This window comes from Neodiprion lecontei, chromosome 1 (assembly GCF_021901455.1).
Source record: "Neodiprion lecontei isolate iyNeoLeco1 chromosome 1, iyNeoLeco1.1, whole genome shotgun sequence".
NCBI classification, from domain to species: domain Eukaryota; kingdom Metazoa; phylum Arthropoda; class Insecta; order Hymenoptera; family Diprionidae; genus Neodiprion; species Neodiprion lecontei.
This window is the reverse complement of record NC_060260.1, coordinates 14,438,680-14,459,784: the sequence shown is the minus strand read 5'-3', so window position 1 is coordinate 14,459,784 and position 21,105 is coordinate 14,438,680. Positions and strand designations below refer to the sequence as shown.

Below are 21,105 nucleotides of genomic sequence, written 5' to 3'. Positions count from 1 at the left end.
ACACTGTAGTCAGGACGGCTAGGTGGTCCAGTAGAGTAAGTCTCCGGTAAAGCATCTTTAGATACCAGGTTCGATTCCTGGCTCCGTCGTTGATTTTTCAACTCACCTGAAAATTTTCGAAATTGCTCTCTCTTCCTCAGTCTGTAAAGAGAGTTAACGAGGACGTTGCGATAATTCATGACTGGGTGTAGAAGAATATGCTTTCATTCATATGCACTCATAATTAGCAGTACTCGATACCGTAGCTCAATCGAATCATCGCATGTTCCTCCTATCCGGGTTAAGAATAAGGTTATCCCGTATGTCGTCCAGGCTAAGAACCTGGGTGTTATAATTGATAATACTTTGACTTGGTCTGAACACGTGCTGAGTATCCCGCGGAGAGTGCATAATACACTTTGGAAATTAAAATCTAATAAAGAACTTCTACCAACTCGCTTTTTGATAAACTCGTTAATTTTATCTCTTCTCGACTATTGTACATTAGTTTACTGTGATCTAACAGCTGGTCGGGAGCTTAAGCTAAATCGTCCCCTCAATTGTTGCGTGAGATTCATATTTGATGTGCATAAGTCTGAGCACATCAGCCCATACTACCGTATACTTGGATGGCTTGCTTTGGCTGATAGGCAGAAGTACCTGTTGGGAACTTTTCTGTACAATACTTTGCGTCTCAGATCACCTAGCTATCTCTCTGATGAGTTGGTTTTCTTGTCGGCAATACGTCACCGAGTCACTATAGGTGACCCAAAGGATCTATTTATTTCTCTACACCGAACTGTTGTGTTTCAGAGATCATTTCTTGTAGCTGCTTGTATCCTGTGGAAGTCTTTGCCTACCTCGATTCGGCAATCATCTCCCTTAAATATCTTTGAACCAAAACTTAGCAAGTATTTGGCCAGCAACACTGTCTATTCTCTCTCTTTCTCCCTTTTTCCCTCTCTCCCTCTATTATAAGAGACAACTGTGTGTCAGGCTCGAAATGAGAGTGAAAACAAAATCGGGAGAACGAGAGGAAATATTTAAATGGTCAACTGTAGAAGCTACAGTGAAACTTAATAAAAGAAAAAATAAAGAGGTAAGAGAAATAATAATGCAACATGTTCTTGACAAACGAATGGATTTTTCAAGCATGTGAAAAAGAAATCCAAAGGTGGTAAAATGCGTTTCATGCACAAAAAATTTTCACTCAGGATGTACACAGAAGCACAAGGTATACAACAAAGACAATGATATAGCTCGTATGTGCAGGAAAGAAGGAGACAGTTATGAAAGATAAAGGGAAAGGAAGAACTGAAAATTTCGGAAGCAATAATAGTGCGAAGAGTGAAAAAGACAATAGCAAGGTGGTGGGAACACTAAATAGGGAAAAGAATATAGCAAAATCGTTGTTAAGGGAGAAGAGAGAAGAAAAAGAGGCAGGAGAACGGAAAGAGGAGGAAACAAAAATAGCGGAAAGCAATTTGGTAGAAGAAAGTATTGAAAAAATTCTCAAAATCGTGCGAAGTATAAAGGGTGAAGGAACAAGCAGAAACGAGGTTATTAAAAAAATAGTCGAAACAGCCATGAGCACAGAGATTATGCAGCTAAGACAGGAAATAGAGGAGACAAAAACGACCCTAGCCATAATCATAAGTAAGAGTAATTGCAGCGATGAGAATAGAGGAGAAACGAAAAGCTACGCGGAAATTAGAAAGACAAAAAAAAAGAGAAAACATCGTAATAGTTAAGCCAAAAGAACGACAGGAAAGTCAAACAACAAGAAACACAATTCTCGAAAAAGTGAAGGTCAAAACCTTACCGGTAGGGGTCTCAAGATTAAGAAAAGGAAGCAATGAAACGATAGTAATAGGATTTGAGAGCGGAAAAGAAGTGGACCGATTAAAAAAATCGGTAGAAGAAACAATTGGAGAGGACTTTCAAACAGTAGTACCGAAACAAAAACAGCCAAAGATAAAAGTAATAGGGATAGATCGAGAAGAGATGGAATTATCAGACGAGGAAATGGTGGAATCGATTAAAGTCCAAAACGAAATTGACCAAGGCCACTTAAGAATTGTAAAACGAGGAACAACAGGAAGGAATAACGAAGAAAGGAGTGGGAAATGGGGAGAGGGAACCCTTATAATTGAAACAGATATAGAAACACATAGGAAGCTCGTAAATGAAGAAAAAGTAAATTTGGGATGGAGTAAATGTCGGGTGTACGACTTCATAAGTATTGTAAGATGCTTCAATTTTTGGGGATTTAATCATCTATTAAAACGTTGTAAAAAAGAGGTAGTCTGCAAACACTGTGCAGGAAGACACGATGGAAGGAATGTAGGGTAGTAGAAAAAAGATGCGTTAACTGTTGGAGAAGATCAAACGGTACAAAAACAACAATATAAGAGTCAACCATGAAGCCACGGACAAGGAATGCCCGACATACCAACGAAAAGTAGCGGAAGAAAGGGGAGGAAGATGATATGAGGATGAATAGCAGCGACTGAAGATAGGACACCACCTATGGTCCAATGTGCTCAAATGCAAGAAGCATTATAGTATACAAAGAAGAAATAGAAATACAAATCTGTAAATCAATAGATCCCCTTATAGTAGCGTTAACAGAAACGAGGTTGACGAAAGATATTGAAGACTCGGAGATTAATATAGAAGGCTATAATACAGTAAGATGTGACGGCGAATCCAGGACAACAGGAGGAGTTATTATGTACATAAAACAATCGATTAAATACAAGGTATTGAATAAAATTAAAATAGAAGAAAATTATTGGTGCGTAACAATATGGATGAGACACAAGAATGTATACACTGGCTCAATAGCAGTCGTATATCACTCACCGAGCTCATCGGACACGGAATTTATCTCGTTCATGGAGGAGCTGAGCGAAGAACGAGATGCCAAAGGCGAATGCATCATAATGGGTGATTTCAACATAGACATACAAACAGGTACATTCTATGCGAGAAAGCTGATAAGAGAGCAACAAGCGATAGGGATGAAACAATACGTAACCGAGGTAACAAGAACAGAAAGAAGCCAAACCACAATAGATCTAGTTTCTTCGAACAAAACCCAACTGATACCCAACTTATCAGTGTACAACAAACACCAATTATAACGGATCACGCATGGATAGTTTTAGCAATAAAAAAGTATAAAATAAATTTAAAAAAAGGGAGTTTATAACAAGAGACAAGAAAGCAATCACGACAGAAAACTTCAAAAAAAGTGTGGGATAATATTAAAAAAGAACAAAGAAATAATGAAACAGTAGACGAAAAGGCCGACGGGTTGATAAAAAACATAATAAAAGGACTAGACATAATCGCGCTAAAGAAAAGAGTAACAATTCCAGCTAAATGGTTAGATAAGTACTGGTACTCTGTAGAAATAATGGAAATCACAAAGGAAATAGGTGCCTTATATAAAAGAGCCATAAGAACAAAAGAAAAAACAGACTTGGAAGAGTATAGAAGACACCGAAACGATGCAGTACAAGCCATCAGAAATAAAAAAAAAAGAATATTACGAAAATAAGATCGACAACAACAGAAATAATCCTGATGTAATGTGGAAAACGTTACAAGAATTGATTAAGGGAAAAGCAGAAAGATTCAACAAATACGAGGAAGTAAAATTTGATAAGAGGAAGAAGAAGAGGACGGAGAAAGTACTCCAATAGATGTACCTAATAAATTCAACCAATATTTCATTAACAGTATAAAAAAATAATTTTAAGTATCGACCACAGACAAGATAAAGGCAAAGTAATAACAAGAAGAAATAATATCATCAACGAATGGGAGAACTTCGAAGAGATTACGGAAGAAGAATTACGACGAATAATACTAAACATGGACAAGAAAAAAAAGGGAACAGGAGAAGGAATAACGACAACAGTGCTGAGGGAAATATATGATGTTAAAAAAAAAGAATTAACAGATGTAATTAATACCAGCTTAAACGAAGGAGCTTGCCCAACAGAATGGAAAGTATCAACAGTAATACCGATACCAAAAGTAGCCAATATATTAAAAGTCAGTGAATTTCGACCGATTAATATACTGCCGTTATATGAAAAGGTGATGGAACTGGTAGTCAAACAACAACTCGATAATTTCTTGGTGAATAACCAAATACTGATAGAACACCAATCGGGATTAAGAAAAAATCATTCGTGCGAGACAGCTATTCAAACGGTACTGGACGAATGGAAAGTATTGGTGAGCGAGAATAAGATGGTCGGTGTAATATTTATGGACCTAAAAAGAGCGTTTGAAACAATCGATGTAGCAAGATTGATAAAGAAGATGGCAACATGCGGTATAAAAAGAAGAGTGCTGAAGTGCTTTGAATCTTACATAAATGGGAGATATCAACAAGTCAAGATCGGTAATAACACATCGAGACGGGCGAATGTACAATATGGAGTACCACAGAGTTCCGTCCTGGGACCACTATTGTTCATAATGTATATAAACGACATTGTGAAGGCGAAGACAACGGAATCAACGATAAAATTATTTGCAGATGATAAACTAATTTATGTCGCAGCAAAAAGCACACAAGAATTAGAACAAAAATTGCATAAAGTGCTCAGAAAACTAGAGGACTGGTTAAACGAAAAAAAATTAAAAATGAATGCGAACAAAGCGAAATATACGGTGATAAGGAATGTGAGGAGAGAGTTTGGAAGGGAAATTAAGATAGAAATGTAAGATGGCAATAAACTGGAAAGAGTAGAAATAATGAAGTACCTCGGTATCCTACTGGATGACCGTTTACTATTTAAAGAACATTGTGATTATATTTTAAAGAAAATTAGTAAAAAAACGAGTTCTTTAATCCGAATAAGCAATTATATATCACCATATACACGATGTACGATATATAGAACAATAATAGCACCGCATTTCGAATATTGTGCCTCGATAATGATAAACATGGGAAGAGGAGAACTAGAGAAACAACAGAAAGCACAAAACAGAGCGATGAGAGTAATTTTACGAGTCAACACATACACAAGAATCAGAGACATGCTTGAAGCGCTGTGTTTTATGTCCATAAAAGAAAGATTAGAATATAATATATGTGGGCAGATCCATTAATTCTCGACGAAAGTGTGCGCACTAGGGTCGGCGATTTTGAAGCTGATTTTTCCCTTGAAAGTACACCTAAAAAGGCGACGATCCTGGAAATTTGAGCCCGATATGTGCAAATCCGGCCGCTGGAGAATTTTTTGAATTTTTAAAAAAGTCGATTTTTCACCAATTTTCAAATATTTGTATCTCAGCTTCTATGTAACTTAAAGACTCCTGCTCAGCGGCATTCTACTCAGTAAGACTTCTACTTTTATGAAAAAAATAGATATTAGGCTTAAACTTATATCGGGCTTAGCTAATAGCTTCCAACTAAACAACTGTTTTGGTTAAATTTTACCTATTTATAAAACACTATTATATGTACGATATTTGAAGTTGAGAGTCGACCAGCAGCTAATATCTTTTGTCGAGGTATATTTTAGTGGAATCTAGCCAGCTTTTGCTTAATTGCTCCGATTTTGTAAAGTTATAGCTATTTAAAACCAATCAAATTTTAAAAAATCGCTGTTTTTAAATAACAAGAACTTTTTTCTCCGAACTTCGATTTGTTTCAAACTTTCAGGAAAGCTGCTTTATTCTGTCCCAAAGAAGCCCTGAAAATTTGAACTAGGGAATCGAGCTTGTATTTGTGTGATGTGGGAAGACTACGACCCTAAAGATGATACTCTGCAGCATGGAAATGCGACGAAGATGATATGGAGTGAGTGTACAGATCTTAGTGATCATACTGGATGACAGGTAGACATATCTCAACATACCACATAACTGATTTTCTACATCTCATTTTCTCAAATTACAACTCATACGAGATATTGGAAAGCAATTTTCGAAATAATCGTTTCTTCTTTTTACAGGACGTCTGACGCTGAAGGTTGATTGATGCGTTGGGTACACGCTTGATTTCGAAAGAGCCATCAGCATGACAATACAAGAAGCATCGTATGTAGCATTGTTTAGTATAATTATTAGACTGATCCTTAAAAAAGTCATTGTTTTATTTGAACCGGCTCAGCACCTCCTAGATCGGTTAAAAAAATTTTTTTTAAATTGGGCGAAAATTTCAGCCTTCTCGTTCAATCAAAACGGGTGCCTGTGAGCATAAATTCATTTTGAGTTTTGAATTTAGGCAGGAACAGCTAATAATCACTGATGATGAAAAATCTATGTGAGAAATTAACTACTACATCAGCTATTTGAACAGTATTTCCATTGTAGCATCGAAATGAGGAAGAAAACATAGCTTTGTACGTTGACACTCCTGAAACAATTCCAACCATGGCAGAAAAATTCTTGGAATATTGAAGATAAAAACAAGGTGAATCATTTATAATTTAATCACAAATCAATCAGTCATTATTCCCAATTTGCACTCATTATTCATCACTTGAAGTTAGTGATCGATCACCGTCATCGAGTGTTTTTGTTTATCTCCAATATTCGAAGAATTTTCTACTTTTTTTTTTTTGTACCCAATCTGGATATCTTTTCCAGGTGAACTTTCTAAGGACCAGTCTAATGATATATGATATTTGTGCTGAACTGTTTTTGAAAACATTATTTCCAAATGTGTGTAACTAATAGTAAGTGGAATAAAAAAATCTACAATTAATTATCCTGTGTACTTCGATACTAACATAAATGCGTACTTCTGTCCTATTTCAAAATATTGATGGATCTATTTAGTAATCCTATACTTTTTAAAGACTAGTTTAAGTTACGTTATTATGTCGAACAGTGACATACTTCAGTGTAAGCAATTATTACTATGAATTATCAACAGGTTTGTTATTGACTTATTCTTGTGAATTGAACAAGCTGTTACATACGTTGATTAGAAAGGATGCAGTTTTCGGTTACAGAACACAATACAGAAATAAAAGCAAAAAAACTATTCATCTTTACAACTGAATTGAGACAGGCCTTTTTTATTATTATTAATTTAACAGCACGTTAGCTAATTTTTCTTCCTTGAAAGCCTTTCACCCGGTGCGGCTTGGGTACAGAGCTGCCGGGGCTCAAGAATCGATTCAACAACAAATTTCGTTAATTATAACTATCTTCGGAATATTTGGGCGCCAGTTGCTTTAACGGTAAACAACAACAATCGATTGAATCTCAGGGAGTGAGACTGAGTTGGAAGGCCCAGTGTAGAGAGAGAATGAAGGAGGAAACTCAATAGACAGGATCAAATAAGTCTTACAGTTTCGATATACTTGTACGTTTTCGTACTTTTATTCCCAATCCGGGCTTCTCGGGGATCGATTCTTTCGATAACCTTCTTGGTGATATTGATAATTAATCGATATTACAATATTAATGGCACAGCACATACACAATTACAAATATGTATTAAAGCTAAACCTCGTTCTTCGAGGGTTCGGCGCAGAGTGTCCCAGTTAACTTTTTCCCCACTCTTTCCGTGTGGATAACCGGTACGCTTATTCGGTATGTTTCCGATTGGTCTAGTTATTCGCCCAACTCAAATTTGGGCGCGCAAGTATGAATTTATAATCGATCCTTATTTCCTAAGATTCTCGAGGAGCCCCGAGTAATAAAACTGGTGGGCAGATTTCAATCAAATTTATAGTGAAAGGTCAGATGGACAAGATCTTTAAGTCCTGCGAGTTTTGTTAGAAATCATTCACATGTTCCGGAGACATTACACCCTGATTGCGAGCTTTAGTTGGTCCGGGTAAAGATTCTCGGCTAGCGCTCGCCGCCCTGCGGGTACTTGGCGGCGATTCGCTGCCGCGAATCTTGATATAACGCGTACAAGCCACCATTACTCTTTGTGCATTGATTAAATAAAGAACATGTAACAGCATTATTTGTGATAAATAATAATTGTCTCTTATTTAATCAAAAACCCTTTTCCTTTTTCGCATTCCTTGGCTTTGCTCTAACAGTCGGTAAATTAGTAGCAGTTGCCTTGACAAATCCCGTATCGGACATTTTTTCATATACTTGGTAGCAAATAAATCAAGTATTTGTAATAATTGATACTTGTTGACTGAACATGTGCGTAGATTAAACGTTCAAAGCTATGTAGCCTCGACCGCCGCGTTCTCGACTGTAACATCGTGACGCCATCGGCTCAGGTCGCCAATGGTGGCGCGTTTCATAATCACGTGAAGGGGTTTGTATGTTCGCGGTTATAAGATTCTTGTTATTCAATTACAGAAAGGTCAATAATTGAAAATTCCTTCAAATTTATTGTATTTTACAGTCAATATTTTGTTTTAGCATAAAAAACTTGATAAAATTTGTTTTTACGCACACCCAATTAGTCGATGTTTTTTTTTTCAAGGAAATGCAGAGCTTCATACCTCCGCCACCGGTCGGTCAGGTGCAACTCATTGGTCCGCCACCAACAGTGAGTCAAGTACAGTATCAGATACATCCAGCCCAGTCTCTACAAATTCAAGGTATTCAAGTACCTCCGCCTGGATCTCAGTCGTCACCACAATCGTTGACACAAATGTATGTTATGAGTCAGCCTCCTCCACAATGTCCATCACAACAGAACTTTGTCTCCAGTAGTAGCGCCCCGGTCAGTGGAGCGGTTTCATACGTCTATACGCAGCCGAACATGCAGCGGCCTTCGACTCCGTCGCACAACATTATTGAGACAGTGAATGTTAATTTACATCAACCTCCACCATCTACGCCTATGAATATTACACAGCAGCCTCCTCCTCCTCTTCTTCACCTACACTTTCCCCCACCCAATTTTTCCCACAATCAACCACCACCGCCGCTACCACAGACTTATCAAATCCAGTATCAGCAAGTTCAGACGCCAGGATCTCAGTCACAGACACAATTTGTCCTACAGCCTGGGAATCATATTGTTCAACAAACACATGAATCCCCTCCGTCGCAGTATTTTGAAGGACAGCCTTCTTCTCAGTTTCACTTGCAAGTACCCCCACCTTCAACGCAGACATTTGTAGTCTCTAATTCACCGTCTGGACAACACCAACAATCAGCTCCTCAAATTGGAGAAGTGTTGCAAGACCAACCGGATAATAGTTTTGAGCAAGGGGCACCACAGCCTGTCCCGCCTCCCCAAATGGTTCCCCCACCATCTGGTAGTCGCGGGCTAACTTCTGTTGAAATGATGGCTCATGTACCTCCGCCAACACAAGTGCCGCCACCACAACTGCCACCACCACAAGCAGCGCCTTGGTTGTACCAAACTCAACAGCCGCAACCAATTCAACAGTCTCAAGCTCAAATTCAAGTGAGTACCTAGTACAGAAAAGTACTGATAATTATTGTGTAACAAGTACGTAAAGTGGACCGTTTCAGCCGAAGGTCACTGCTGCGTTGTCGCGAACACAAGTGTAAACGCAGCACGAACCAAGGTGAGTGCAGTAATCACAATCGTCAAACAACGCCTCTCCACACGTGTATCACACACTATGTTTTGCAACATCTGAGCGAAAAGCTTGATCCGAGAACACGGTCGTATTCACAGGTCTGGAAACTTTCGTGGTAGGGGTAAGTCTCTTATTGAAGCTCAAACATTTCAGAAATTGGTAGCTAAAGTTAGAGTGCTGCAATCTAGGAGTAGTCAAATGGAAAAAAATCCTTGTAACCTCACAACTCGCTCGAAGTAGCGTCAGTGATTGCTCTGGTCATAAATTATCGTCCTGCAAATCACAGCAGTTCAAGATGTCGTTGAGTTGCTCTGTGCTAAATTATATAATAAATTGACTTGGCTCTGTTAAATATTGTTTCGTAATCTTGTTTATTTTGTACGTTTCGATCATAAAATGTAAAACTAATTTCAAAGACAAGTGCTGTTCCGATTTATTATAAAGTTTACGAATTTTGTCAAACCCGATCGATAACCTGTATTTTAAAAATCAAGGTTATATCTAATTATTAATTATTTTATCTATAGAATTTGTTTATGTTTCAATTTTTATCAAAAAATTATACGATCGAGTTACATGTAATATTACTTATGTACTAGTTAGTTTAAAGATGTAACACTTTGGAAAAATGTAGCGAAGGAGAAAGAAATTCCTAAATTTATGACTCTCCAATACTCTATAGTATCGCTGAACAGAGTGTCATCATTTTTTGAACATATTAATAAGTTGGGTGTTCCAAGATAGATCTAGTAGGGATACTACTAGGGATAGTATAATAGGTCTAATTTCACATCAACAAGGGTAGTAAGGATTCTCTTCTTCTGTGTACAAAATTTTCACATTTCGTAAGGAAAAGATAAAAATCTCTCCGAATTTTCTACACCGATAATATAAATAGTTGTTTTTCAATTCATATATTTGGTTATAAATCATTATTCAACCTACTATATTATTATTTAATCTTAGCTGGGCAATGAACGCCAAGTTTCTGTTAGCCATGTTTTAGTGATAAATATTTTTGTACAGAGCTCTGCATGCTGATTACTGGATAAATTACTAGAGATGTAGACTTATACAGATTCTCTAAATCTAAAAACCTTAGGTGCTTCTCAAATTCACAAAGTAAAGTAAATTTCTTACATTTTAGTAAGTCTGCATCGCATTTTAAGAGAACCTCCTCCTTACTTATTGATTTAAAGAAGTGTTCTATGATTTGAGCTACCCAGTTGTATCGAGTGTTCTGATTCTTAATCTTATGTAGCGTTATTAGTCACCTCAGGAAAATTTTTGGATATTCTTCTGATCTTATTTCTGAATCCTTTATTATCCATTTCAGGATAAGTTTAAATTGTTTCAATGGAATTGGAGGTTGGCCAGTTTCCAATCTGATCGAGTAGCTTGGTGTATTGTGTGGGAGATTTAATAGAAGATTGAAAACCAGTGATTGACCTTTTTCCAAATCATCCATGTATCTTATCGCGCTATACATCAGAATAGAGGAGACCAGTGAGTCATACAATTTAAATATATCCACCAGTTGTGAATTTGTAGCTTGTAGATAACTGACATTAATAGACACACATCCTACTTTTGCCTTTTTGACCGTTTGTTCTGTATTCTTCTTTCGTCTTATTCTTATACAGGGTTGTTTGGGTCATAATAGTTCCCAAGTAGACATATTCATTTACATATTTGCTTTCCTGTAAACCAAAATAATAGAGCGCATGTTTTTTCTTCTGACTGTAGCCACCTTTTTGAAAGAGTACAACCTTAGTTTTGTTTACAATTAATTCTAATTTATTTAATTGGCAATACTCGTATCAAAATTTGATGGTTTTTTTCATCTAAGTATAACAGTTTGAGAAAATTACAATATCCTCGGCATAGGCCAATAAAATTATCTCAGTCAAATGATTGATGGAAATTCCACAAATGCCTCTTTCAGTCATGAAGTCTACTAAATTAGTCATAAAATTCACAAAAAGTAAAGGTGATATTGTTTCTCCCTGCAAGACACCCTGCAGTATTTGTTTCGAATCTGTCACTTCAAAATTCGTATATACGAGTATTCTCATGTTAGCTTTCCTGTAAAGTGATCTCAGAATAATAATTATTTTTGTACCATAACTATTGGGATATTAGGTTTTGGCAGGAAAATAAATAAAACGGACTACATATATGAATCATAATACTTTTGGTTTTTGACTGCCTTCTAAGACACTCGTTAGAGAAATGACAGATCAGCAGCTTGCACCAAGTGGTTTCGAGTGGGGAATAACTCTGACTTTAGATGTGCATAGTATGCACATCCAGGGACGTAAAGAAATTAAAATGTATTCTTACAAAAATCTGTGTCAAATAAGTTTTGTCAGAGAATATTGTTATTGACCGATGGGAATGCGGACTTGAAATCTATAAGTAGGGTGTTTAGTTTACCTTTGTCTCTATTAATATAATTTTGAATTATTGATTTCACTATCAGAGAGAATATGTAGTCATCTTCTACCTCTTCTGAAACCTACTTGCCCTTCAGAAAATAGATTCTCTCTTTCGCACCATGTCTATTATTCAAAATGTTTGCAACTTTTGCAGTACAATTAATCAAAGCAATTGGTCTATAATTATTTGGTTCCGTATTACTACCCTTACTTTTATACAACATTTTAACAATTATCTCTGAGTAGTTCAGTGGAGTGTAATCAATCACTAAAATTTCATTAAAAAATACATTCGCGAATAGAATCCAGTTCTCCGGAAATTTTTTAAGAAATTCATTGCTTATTCTATTTTTGCCTGGTGACTTTCCACTCTTACACAATTTGAGATGGTCCTTTTATTTCTTCCAGGCTTAGGGGTGCAGTTAAAAAATCGTGTCAGATTTGAGGCCTGAGAAAAGAAGGATTACCAGTCTTTGGCTTCTATGTAGTTTATGGTGATACTATTTTTCCTGTGCAAGTTAATTGTTCGACAATTATTTTGAGTTTTTGGCACTGCATATATTGTTCATCAGATTATCAGTATATTCCGTTTTTACTGCTTTTATTGTGTTATTACAAGTTTTTTTATTTTATACGTAAATTCCTTCCAAAGGCTTTGCAAACTTCTCATTTTTAAATATTTTTAAATTGGTTTTTACCACATCTTTGGCAAGTTTGCATGGGTAATTAAACCAAGGTCTATGTGATATATTTTTATAGAAGTTTTCAACCCTAAAGAATGAGCTGCATATGTAATATTTGTATCTAAAAAAGTATTGAACTCATCAATATCCATGTTTAGCAATTGCGACAGCAAATTACATAACATTTGTATTTGAAATGGATACAGTAAGTTGTTTTCCGATTTGACTCTTCTTTAAATACTTTATTGAACTTCCGTATTCAAGGTGACTGCCACTGGGTAGTAGTTAAACTTAGTGACAAAATCATCGAGTACTTCAAACGTTCGTATCAAACCTAGCGTTTGGGCACTTGCCCACACGAGGTCAATTGTTGAGCAATCAAGGATACTTGTATACTCGTATTACATGTAAACTTCCTAGGAATATCATTATTTATTCTACCATTTAGTAAAGAGAATCCTAAAGATTCCATAACTTCCACCAGTTTTCGTCTTCCAGGATTATAAATTTAATCTGAAGTTTCTCTTTTACCTATTAGTGATGTGTTATCAAAAATTGAATCCTCAGAGTAGCTATTCTCAGAACCGACACGAACGTTAAAATCGCCCGTTACGATTATTTTTTCATTCGGATATTTTAACGAAATATTATATATTTCCTTTTTTATTTCTCCAACTACACTCGGCAACCCCATTATCAGGCTTACGTAAACAATACCATGTATAAACATGACAAATCTTCTTATTCTTGTGATGATGAAGTACCTTGATGTGGATATTGTTGTATCACTGCTCATCGAGAAATATCACGAGTCCTCCTTCTGCCTTTACCTTGTCCGCTTCTTTGATAGCTTGGCTATACGTATAAGATTATTTCTTTAGATGTATTGCGTGTGAATATCTGCACTCGTGATTTATCCTCACACCACGTCTTGCTTACACCTACAGTGTCTCCTGTGTGTAATTGATCTCTGATGTCTATTATGTCGCCTATCCTTTTCATATTTCAAACGATAAGCTTGAGTGCGTTAGAATGATATGCTGGTTGTTATATCCCCTGATCACCGTCACGCCCCACTTCACGCCTGCTTTGATCTTGTTGTCATCCGCGCCGAAATTCTTCTATCTTTGGCGTACTTAGATTCCAGGTTTCTTTTGGCATGCTGGATCGTATTCTTTCTCGGCAATGCTGATCTTAGTGTTTTAAAAACCTCATATCTTGAGTTACAAGAATTATTTTCACTGTTTCCTTTTTCCGAATGATGAAGCGAGCTCAATTACCTTTGCGCTTCAGTTATATTTATGATTTGCCCGTCCATATCCAGTTTTGCTGCCTTTTCTTTTGATATCTTTCTGTTTTGCTTCCAATAACTTTTTCAGGTCGGTCGCTTTCTTTCCTTGCTCAGGTCGTGCCCAACAAAAACATATTATGGTTTGTATTCAAGAGCCTGTTTCAAGATGATAGCTTCTGTTGATTAACAATTTCAAGGTTAGTTTAATTGGCCGAGTCTCTTTGTTGACACCGACTCTTACCACTGAGTCTATCTCACTCACTTCGATGTCTATCTCACAAGGAAAGTCTTTCCGCTGACATGCTTCGATTTTGATGAAATTTATATATGTTATTCTACATCAAAATCTAAGAGACGCCTATTTTTTTTTATCGGCGGAGAACCGTTTCTAGGGGGTGAAATTATCCTTTGCAGTTGAGACCTCGAGGGGTACTTTTCAGGTTTCACCTATTTTCACTTGAGATAATCGAATGCACCCAAATGGATAATTACCTTGATGATAAACAATGAAACATGCAATTGGTTTCATATCGGGGGGTTGCATAGAAAAAAAGTTATAGGGGTTAAAATTCATAAAATCGTTATAACAAAAAAAAAAAAACTATTGCACCTGTCTCGATAGATTCAATTGCACTTTGAAGAGCGACAAAAAATAACACATATGGGTTTTCGCGTTTTTCTCGCAAATCAAGTTAGGAGGGTGAACTACCCCTGTGTACGTTTACATTTAATCCCAATAAAACGGCAGTAATTATAATTTTTTTTATTCCTTCTCCTAGTGATATGTTTTTTTTCAATTTACCACAACCCCATCACGTATATAGCATTTAATAAACGGTTTTATCTAGGAGCCAACTTATTTATAGATCGATCTTTCGTTGAAAAAGTATTTATATCTGACTCGTCGATAATTCTGACTGATATCTATTCGGCAATGAGATGACATAAGCATACGATAAGCACTTACGCATAGTCGTTTCGGTAGATAAGACCAAGTTTTGGGATGACGCACAGAAAAACTGCGTAGTCAAGTAAAAAAAAGAAAGCGTACAATACACTCGTATCTTTTATTGATAATATGTCAACGGTTTAACAAAATAATCACTATAGCAATAAATAGAAGCGAATATATAATCATATGCTCTATTAGCCGTTGTAAGTACTGCAGTAATAATACTCATTGAAAAAGTGTTTGAAACATAACAACTTTTTACACCAGGAACAGCGAACAATAGCAACAATTTCACATCCTGGAACTTCACAGTGTGAGTTGCAGGAATCTCCAAATGCAAAGTGTACAGGATTTTCAAAATTCGCTGGTTTTTCTTCTATGTAATCACTTTTGTACCAAGAATATTTGAAAAGATCGATATAACGTGGTGACGACAGTTGGTTATGAACAAGTGACTGAAGCTTTATGATATTGTTTCTCAAATGCAAATCAATATCATAATTCATCAAAAGACAATTATCAGAAAAATGTCTAACAAAATTTTTCCATACTCGGAATCCAAAAACATCGAGGGGCTGGATTTTTCCGGTAGTTCCTTTAGGTATGAGCATTACTTTGACATCTCTATTTGAAGGTTTCACATCAAGTACAGCTTGGGCACAGTGCCCAGTCCAAGAATCAATCAGTAATAGAGATTTTGAACTAACTTTCGGGAAAAATACATGCTGCAACCAAATTTTAAAATGATCTGAAAATAGAAAAACCTATCATTTTTTCATTCGAAAAAATGTCTATACAAAAACAGTGGGTGTAATTTGTACCTGAAGTAAGCTTCCCAGGCTTGGATACTTCTGTGTATACATTATCTGGTCTGAAAAGCGTTTTCTCCACTATTGGACCAATCTTGCCAGTTAGTTCTTTTAAAACCAAAAATAGAGGAGATTAGCAGCTTACCGTCAGCTGATACAGTCGGCTGAATAGTGTAACTGTGGCTCGTAAAAGAGACTGATCGTACAAGATATTGTACTTGCTTTTCTCCTTCGACTGCTAAAGTTCTTCCGGAATGCATTTCTAGTTGGAAGCCACTCTGATCTGCGTTAAATGTATTTGACAATCCGTACGTTCTAATATTTTGCTTTACGTCATAGACAAATTTTTGAATTTGTTGTTCCAAGACTTTTCCATCTTCAATTGTTTTGGATGTAATGAATTTATTAATTTTTCTCGATACGATACGATGCGCTGCTTTGAATGAGTTTATCCACGTACGAGATGCTTTGAAACGAAAAGCAGTATGCCCTATTTCTTTTTGAGCATGTAAGGCCCATTTTTTCAAATCAGAATCGTGCACTATTAAACCAGCATCCACAGCAGCTTTGAAATTTTCGAAAGTGTAACCATAAATTAGTGCTAATTTTTCTTTGTATGTCCCCCCCTTGTTCAACTTGTGGGCCCACCGGTGCAACTGTTGTATAGATTGCACTTTCTTGAACCTTTGTTTATCACTGCCCAAACCCAAATTTCCTTTCTTCCCACTGCGCCAATACTCAACAGCCCTTAATTTGTACTCGTAAGATAAGTCTTCGTTATCACGAGTGCATGTATCAGGCGAAAGTTCTGGTTCATACAGGGCGTTTGCCCATTCTTTATCTTCAACAATTTCCACTTCCCAATCCTTAAACGGTTCTTCGAAATGCAAAGAATTTTCTTCTACCATTTCGAAACCACTGTATTCGTTCATTGCACTCAACAAAATATTTTCAAAGTTTTCTTTCAACTGTATTTCATCGTTATTTACTGGCGCATCCGGTAAACGCATAACTTCAAAAGTTGCGAGAAGCATTCTAATAACGTTCAAAGGATTTATCTTCCTTTTCATTAATATTTGCAATTTCGTTTTAAACAGTCTCGAATTATAAGTGCCTTCTTTCGTTGTGTAGAAGAAAAATAGCCGACCGTGGTGAATATATCCCGCGATCGCAGTTTTATCACTGCTTCTACGTCGTATTTCAAATCTAATTATGGAAGCGAGTGACACACTGAACAGAGGTGATTCCCAGATAACACCTTCAAGCAAGGGGGGAGGGATTACGATAACTATGAAAATATGTCAGTATTTACTAAATTTTTGTGAAAAATATAAGAAATAGATATTTTTGAAATTCGTCTTGTTGTATATTCAGTATTAACTAATAAAAAAAAATGTTATCCGTAAAAGTTATCCAATCTGTCATTTTTGGCGGCAAAAATGAATAAGTGAATTCTTTTAAACTGTGAATGTGATTCGTATAATACCGTCAAAAGTTACAAAAAATAAAAAATTGATGAAGTGGTAGAATTTTCAGCGGAAAAATTTGATTTTTTCCAAATTTCCTTCCTCAATTGGGTAAAATCCATTGTTTAAATAAATTTTAAATGGAATGTTTTAAGTATAACTAGAAGAGTCTCAAACTGCCTTCAAATAAAAAACAAACCATTAAGATTGGATGCATACTTTTGGTCCTATCACTTTCACCAATTATGAAAATATAATTTCGAGAAAAATCTGTCCATCGTTTGATACGTAGATGTTGAGAATTTAGAGAAAAAAAAATCACTAAGAGAAGAAATAAGAAAAAAAAAGAATTACTGCCGTTTTATTGAGATTAAATGTAAACGTACAGGGGGGTAGTTTACCCCCTTAACTTGGATTGCGAGAAAAACGCGAAAACCCATCTGTATTATTTTTTTTCGCTCTTCAAAGTGCAATTGAATCCATCGAGACAGGTGCAATAGTTTTTTTTTTGTTATAACGATTTTATGAATTTTAACCCCTATAACTTTTTTCCTATGCAACCCCCCGATATGAAACCAGTTGCATTTTTCATCGTTTATCATTAAGGTAGTTATCCGTTTGGGTGCATTCGATTATCTCAAGTGAAAATAGGTGAAACCTGAAAAGTACCCCTCGGAGGTCTCAACTGCAAAGGATAATTTCACCCCCTAGAAACGTTTCTCCGCCGATAAAAAAAAATAGGCGTCTCTTAGATTTTGATGTAGAATAACATATATAAATTTCATCAAAATCGAAGCATGTCAGCGGAAAGACTTTCCTTGTCAATCGTTTTAGCATACCCAGGTTGCATAATAGTCCAGCCGAGTAAGCATTGACTCCTGTTCTTTTCGAGAACAGTTTCACCGATTTTTTTGTAGGCAGATTTGACCTCAACCAATGAGCCCTTGATTTTGCCGCCATATCAATTTAACTGCTGATTGTTCATAAAAATGTTGAAAAAAAAATCGAATTTTTATTTTTAATTTTTTTTTCTACCGGCGTGAGGAAAAAATGTTTGATATAAAAGTAGTATGTCTCATCCTCGTGTATTTGAAAAAAAATTCTTGATTCCAAAAATAATTTTTAGTTTGGCCACAAAATGTAAAAAAACAGCCATTATTTTTTTTTTTTTTCAAATTTCAATCCTGTTTTCTTAATTATAAATTTAAACCTTCGAAACTTACATGTCGCGTGTGAAATTAGTGCTTCAAAAACCAGTCCAAAAATTTTTCGATTATCTCGTCCATTATGGCAACAAATAGCGATTTTCGAAAAAACTTTGGGTACCAATAGAATCCAACATAATGGGGTGACAGCGTCAAAAAAAATTTCTCGTAGTACTTACAGATATGGAGATTACTAATGCGATTGAAAAGTTTTCTTACTTAACAAATAGGATTATTGCTGAAATTATAGACTTACGAAAAACATTTTTCAATATGTTATTTCTGTTTTTGAGACGAAAAATTTAAAAAAAAAAAACAAACCTCTTCATCTTTACCGGAACCGGAGTTACACTTGTTTTACTTATTTGCGATTTATTATCAATGTTAACAAATTAAGATTTGAAAAAAATATTATATTTCGTCCATACCTCAAGGGACGACCATGACTTTTTTCATTCTGATTTGAGCTCTATTTCTATCAAAATGAATAAGTGAATCGAGGCAAACGCGAGGCGTCGCATCCCAGCAGCGCGGCAACGTGAAACGATTGCGTGGCGACGCGGCGGGGGGCATACGAGAGCGGGCGGTCGAACGGTAGTTGTTAAATGAATATCTGCAGTAAAAATTATCGTAGAAGTATCTTTTCTTTTTTTAAACAAATTATTTTTTTCTCAGCTATCGGAATATTCAATTAGTTTTTTATTTGGACAAAAGTTTTTTTTTTTTTTTTCCTTTTATATCGCAATACCTCCGATAAAAATTGTATGATTTATTTTTTAAAAAAACTAATTACTCTTTTCTCAGCAATCGGGATATGTCATTAGTTTTTCATTTTGATCAATATTTTTTTTTTCTTTCTTTTATATCGCAATATCTCCGGCAAAAATTGTCGTAGAAGGATTTCTTTTTTTTTAAATCTAATTACTTGCCATCATTGAAAAAAGATGAAAAAAGTGAAAAAAATAGACGAAAAAAAAGAAAAATAAATTTAAGAAAAAAGCATTAAATTGAAAGAATAAAAACATTAATCAAAATCAAAAACTAATGACATATTCCGATTGCTGAGAAAAAAGTAATTCGATTTAAAAAAAAAGAAATCCTTCTACAAAAATTTTTTTTGACGCCCCATTATGTTGGATTCTATTGATACCCAAAGTTTTTTCGAAAATCGCTATTTGTTGCCATAATGTACGAGATAATCGAATAATTTTTGGACTGGTTTTTGAAGCACTGATTTCACAGGCGACATGTGTGTTTCGAAGGTTTTAATTTATAATCAAGGAAACTGGATTGAAATTTAAAAATAAAAAAAAAAATGGCTGGTTTTTTTGCATTTTCGTCCAAACTGAAAATTATTTTTTGAATCAAAAATATTTATTTCTTATACACGAGAATGAGACCTACTACTTTCATATCAAACATTTTTTCTTCAGGCCGACAGAAAAAAAATTAAAAATAAAAATTCGATTTTTTTTTCAATATCTTTATAAACAATCAGCTGTTAAATTGATATGGCGGAAAAATCAAGGGCTCATTGGTTGAGATCAAATCTACCTACGAAAAAATTGGCGAAGCTGTTCTCGAAAAGAACAGGAGTCAGTCGATTACATGCCTCATTCGCCTGTACTAAAACTTTCGATAGTTTCCTCACCTTTTTCTGGTATATTAAAAAACATAAGATTTTTTGCTGTATCTTTGTCTTGGAAGGCTTGAGTTTTTCTCTATTCTCACAATTTTTTTCTTTTGCTTGTTGAATCATTTTCGAGAGCTTCAGACTTTGATCGCCATGCTTCAATATCCTCGGCAAGCTTCTTTTGTGATGCTACCATTTCCTTGTTTGATTTTTGAATCGCTTCGACCGCTTTATTTGTAGTTTTTGACATTGATGTCAAGTTAGAAATCATACCCTGTAGTTCTTTTATACCCTCTTGCGTCACACTTATTTTTCCACTTTTTAGTGTCGTCACTCCTGACTTTAATCTAAGTATAATAGAATAACCATAGAGTATATCGAGGAGCAACGTGAATGCTCAAACGTAACTCCTACTTATTTTATTCCATACATATTCCTACTTATTACATTCTATATGCAGTTATTGGATTTGTTGATGAACAAAATTCGGCAACTACTATGCGTTGAACAAATCTAAAAAAATATATTAGGAGCTGAGTTTACCACCTACTATTGGGTTGCAGCACCTTTGCACTCGTGGTAGGTTTCCCAAACACATCCCGCCTCGATAAGAGACTCACCTCCACCACAGGAGTTTCCGGACCTGTCTATATGATCGTACCTGAGAAGCATCGAAAATGCCACTCACAAAACGTAAAATTAGAGTTAGGTAACTTACTCTTGACGACATAGTGCGTACAATTGAGTTATTCGAAAGTGCGCATGCGCCAAGTGAAGCGCTAATGTGTAAAATACAGCATTCCAACTGTATACGAATGTGCCAACGCTGCTTCATCGCACTGATCGCAAATGGGGCACCGACTTTAAAAATCGAATTCTCCAAGCAAATTTTGGAAAAGTGTTTTCGGTTCAATAAATCGACCGTCAAGGCCTCTTGAAAAGGCCCCTTCCGAGACATGCGCTCATCCCTTGCGCCAATATACCCACAACTTTTTTCCACTGGGCTTGGCTTAGCCAAAAGTTATACATGTGTTAGCGCAAGTAGTGACCACGTGAATAGGACGAAGCCTTTTGAAGTTACACGTGTGATATAGTGTGTCCGTGGAGATTATACTGCTTGCAGATAGTTTGATTTCA

At 35.8% G+C, this 21,105-nt stretch overlaps 1 protein-coding gene across 8 annotated transcripts in view; it reads left to right on the top strand.

Annotated features, from left to right (window-relative positions):
* The window catches only part of LOC107221423 (trithorax group protein osa-like), a 247,354-nt gene that overhangs the window by 136,061 nt on the left and 90,188 nt on the right, over positions 1–21,105 (top strand). For 7 of the 8 annotated variants that reach the window (XM_046744413.1, XM_046744463.1, XM_046744214.1 and 4 more), the window contains one exon: positions 8,417–9,352. The exons of the other annotated variant lie outside the window; for it this stretch is intronic. In XM_046744413.1, coding sequence (XP_046600369.1) covers positions 8,417–9,352 — 936 coding nt within the window. The remainder of the gene's footprint in view (positions 1–8,416; positions 9,353–21,105) is intronic. 8 annotated transcript variants of the gene reach the window in all.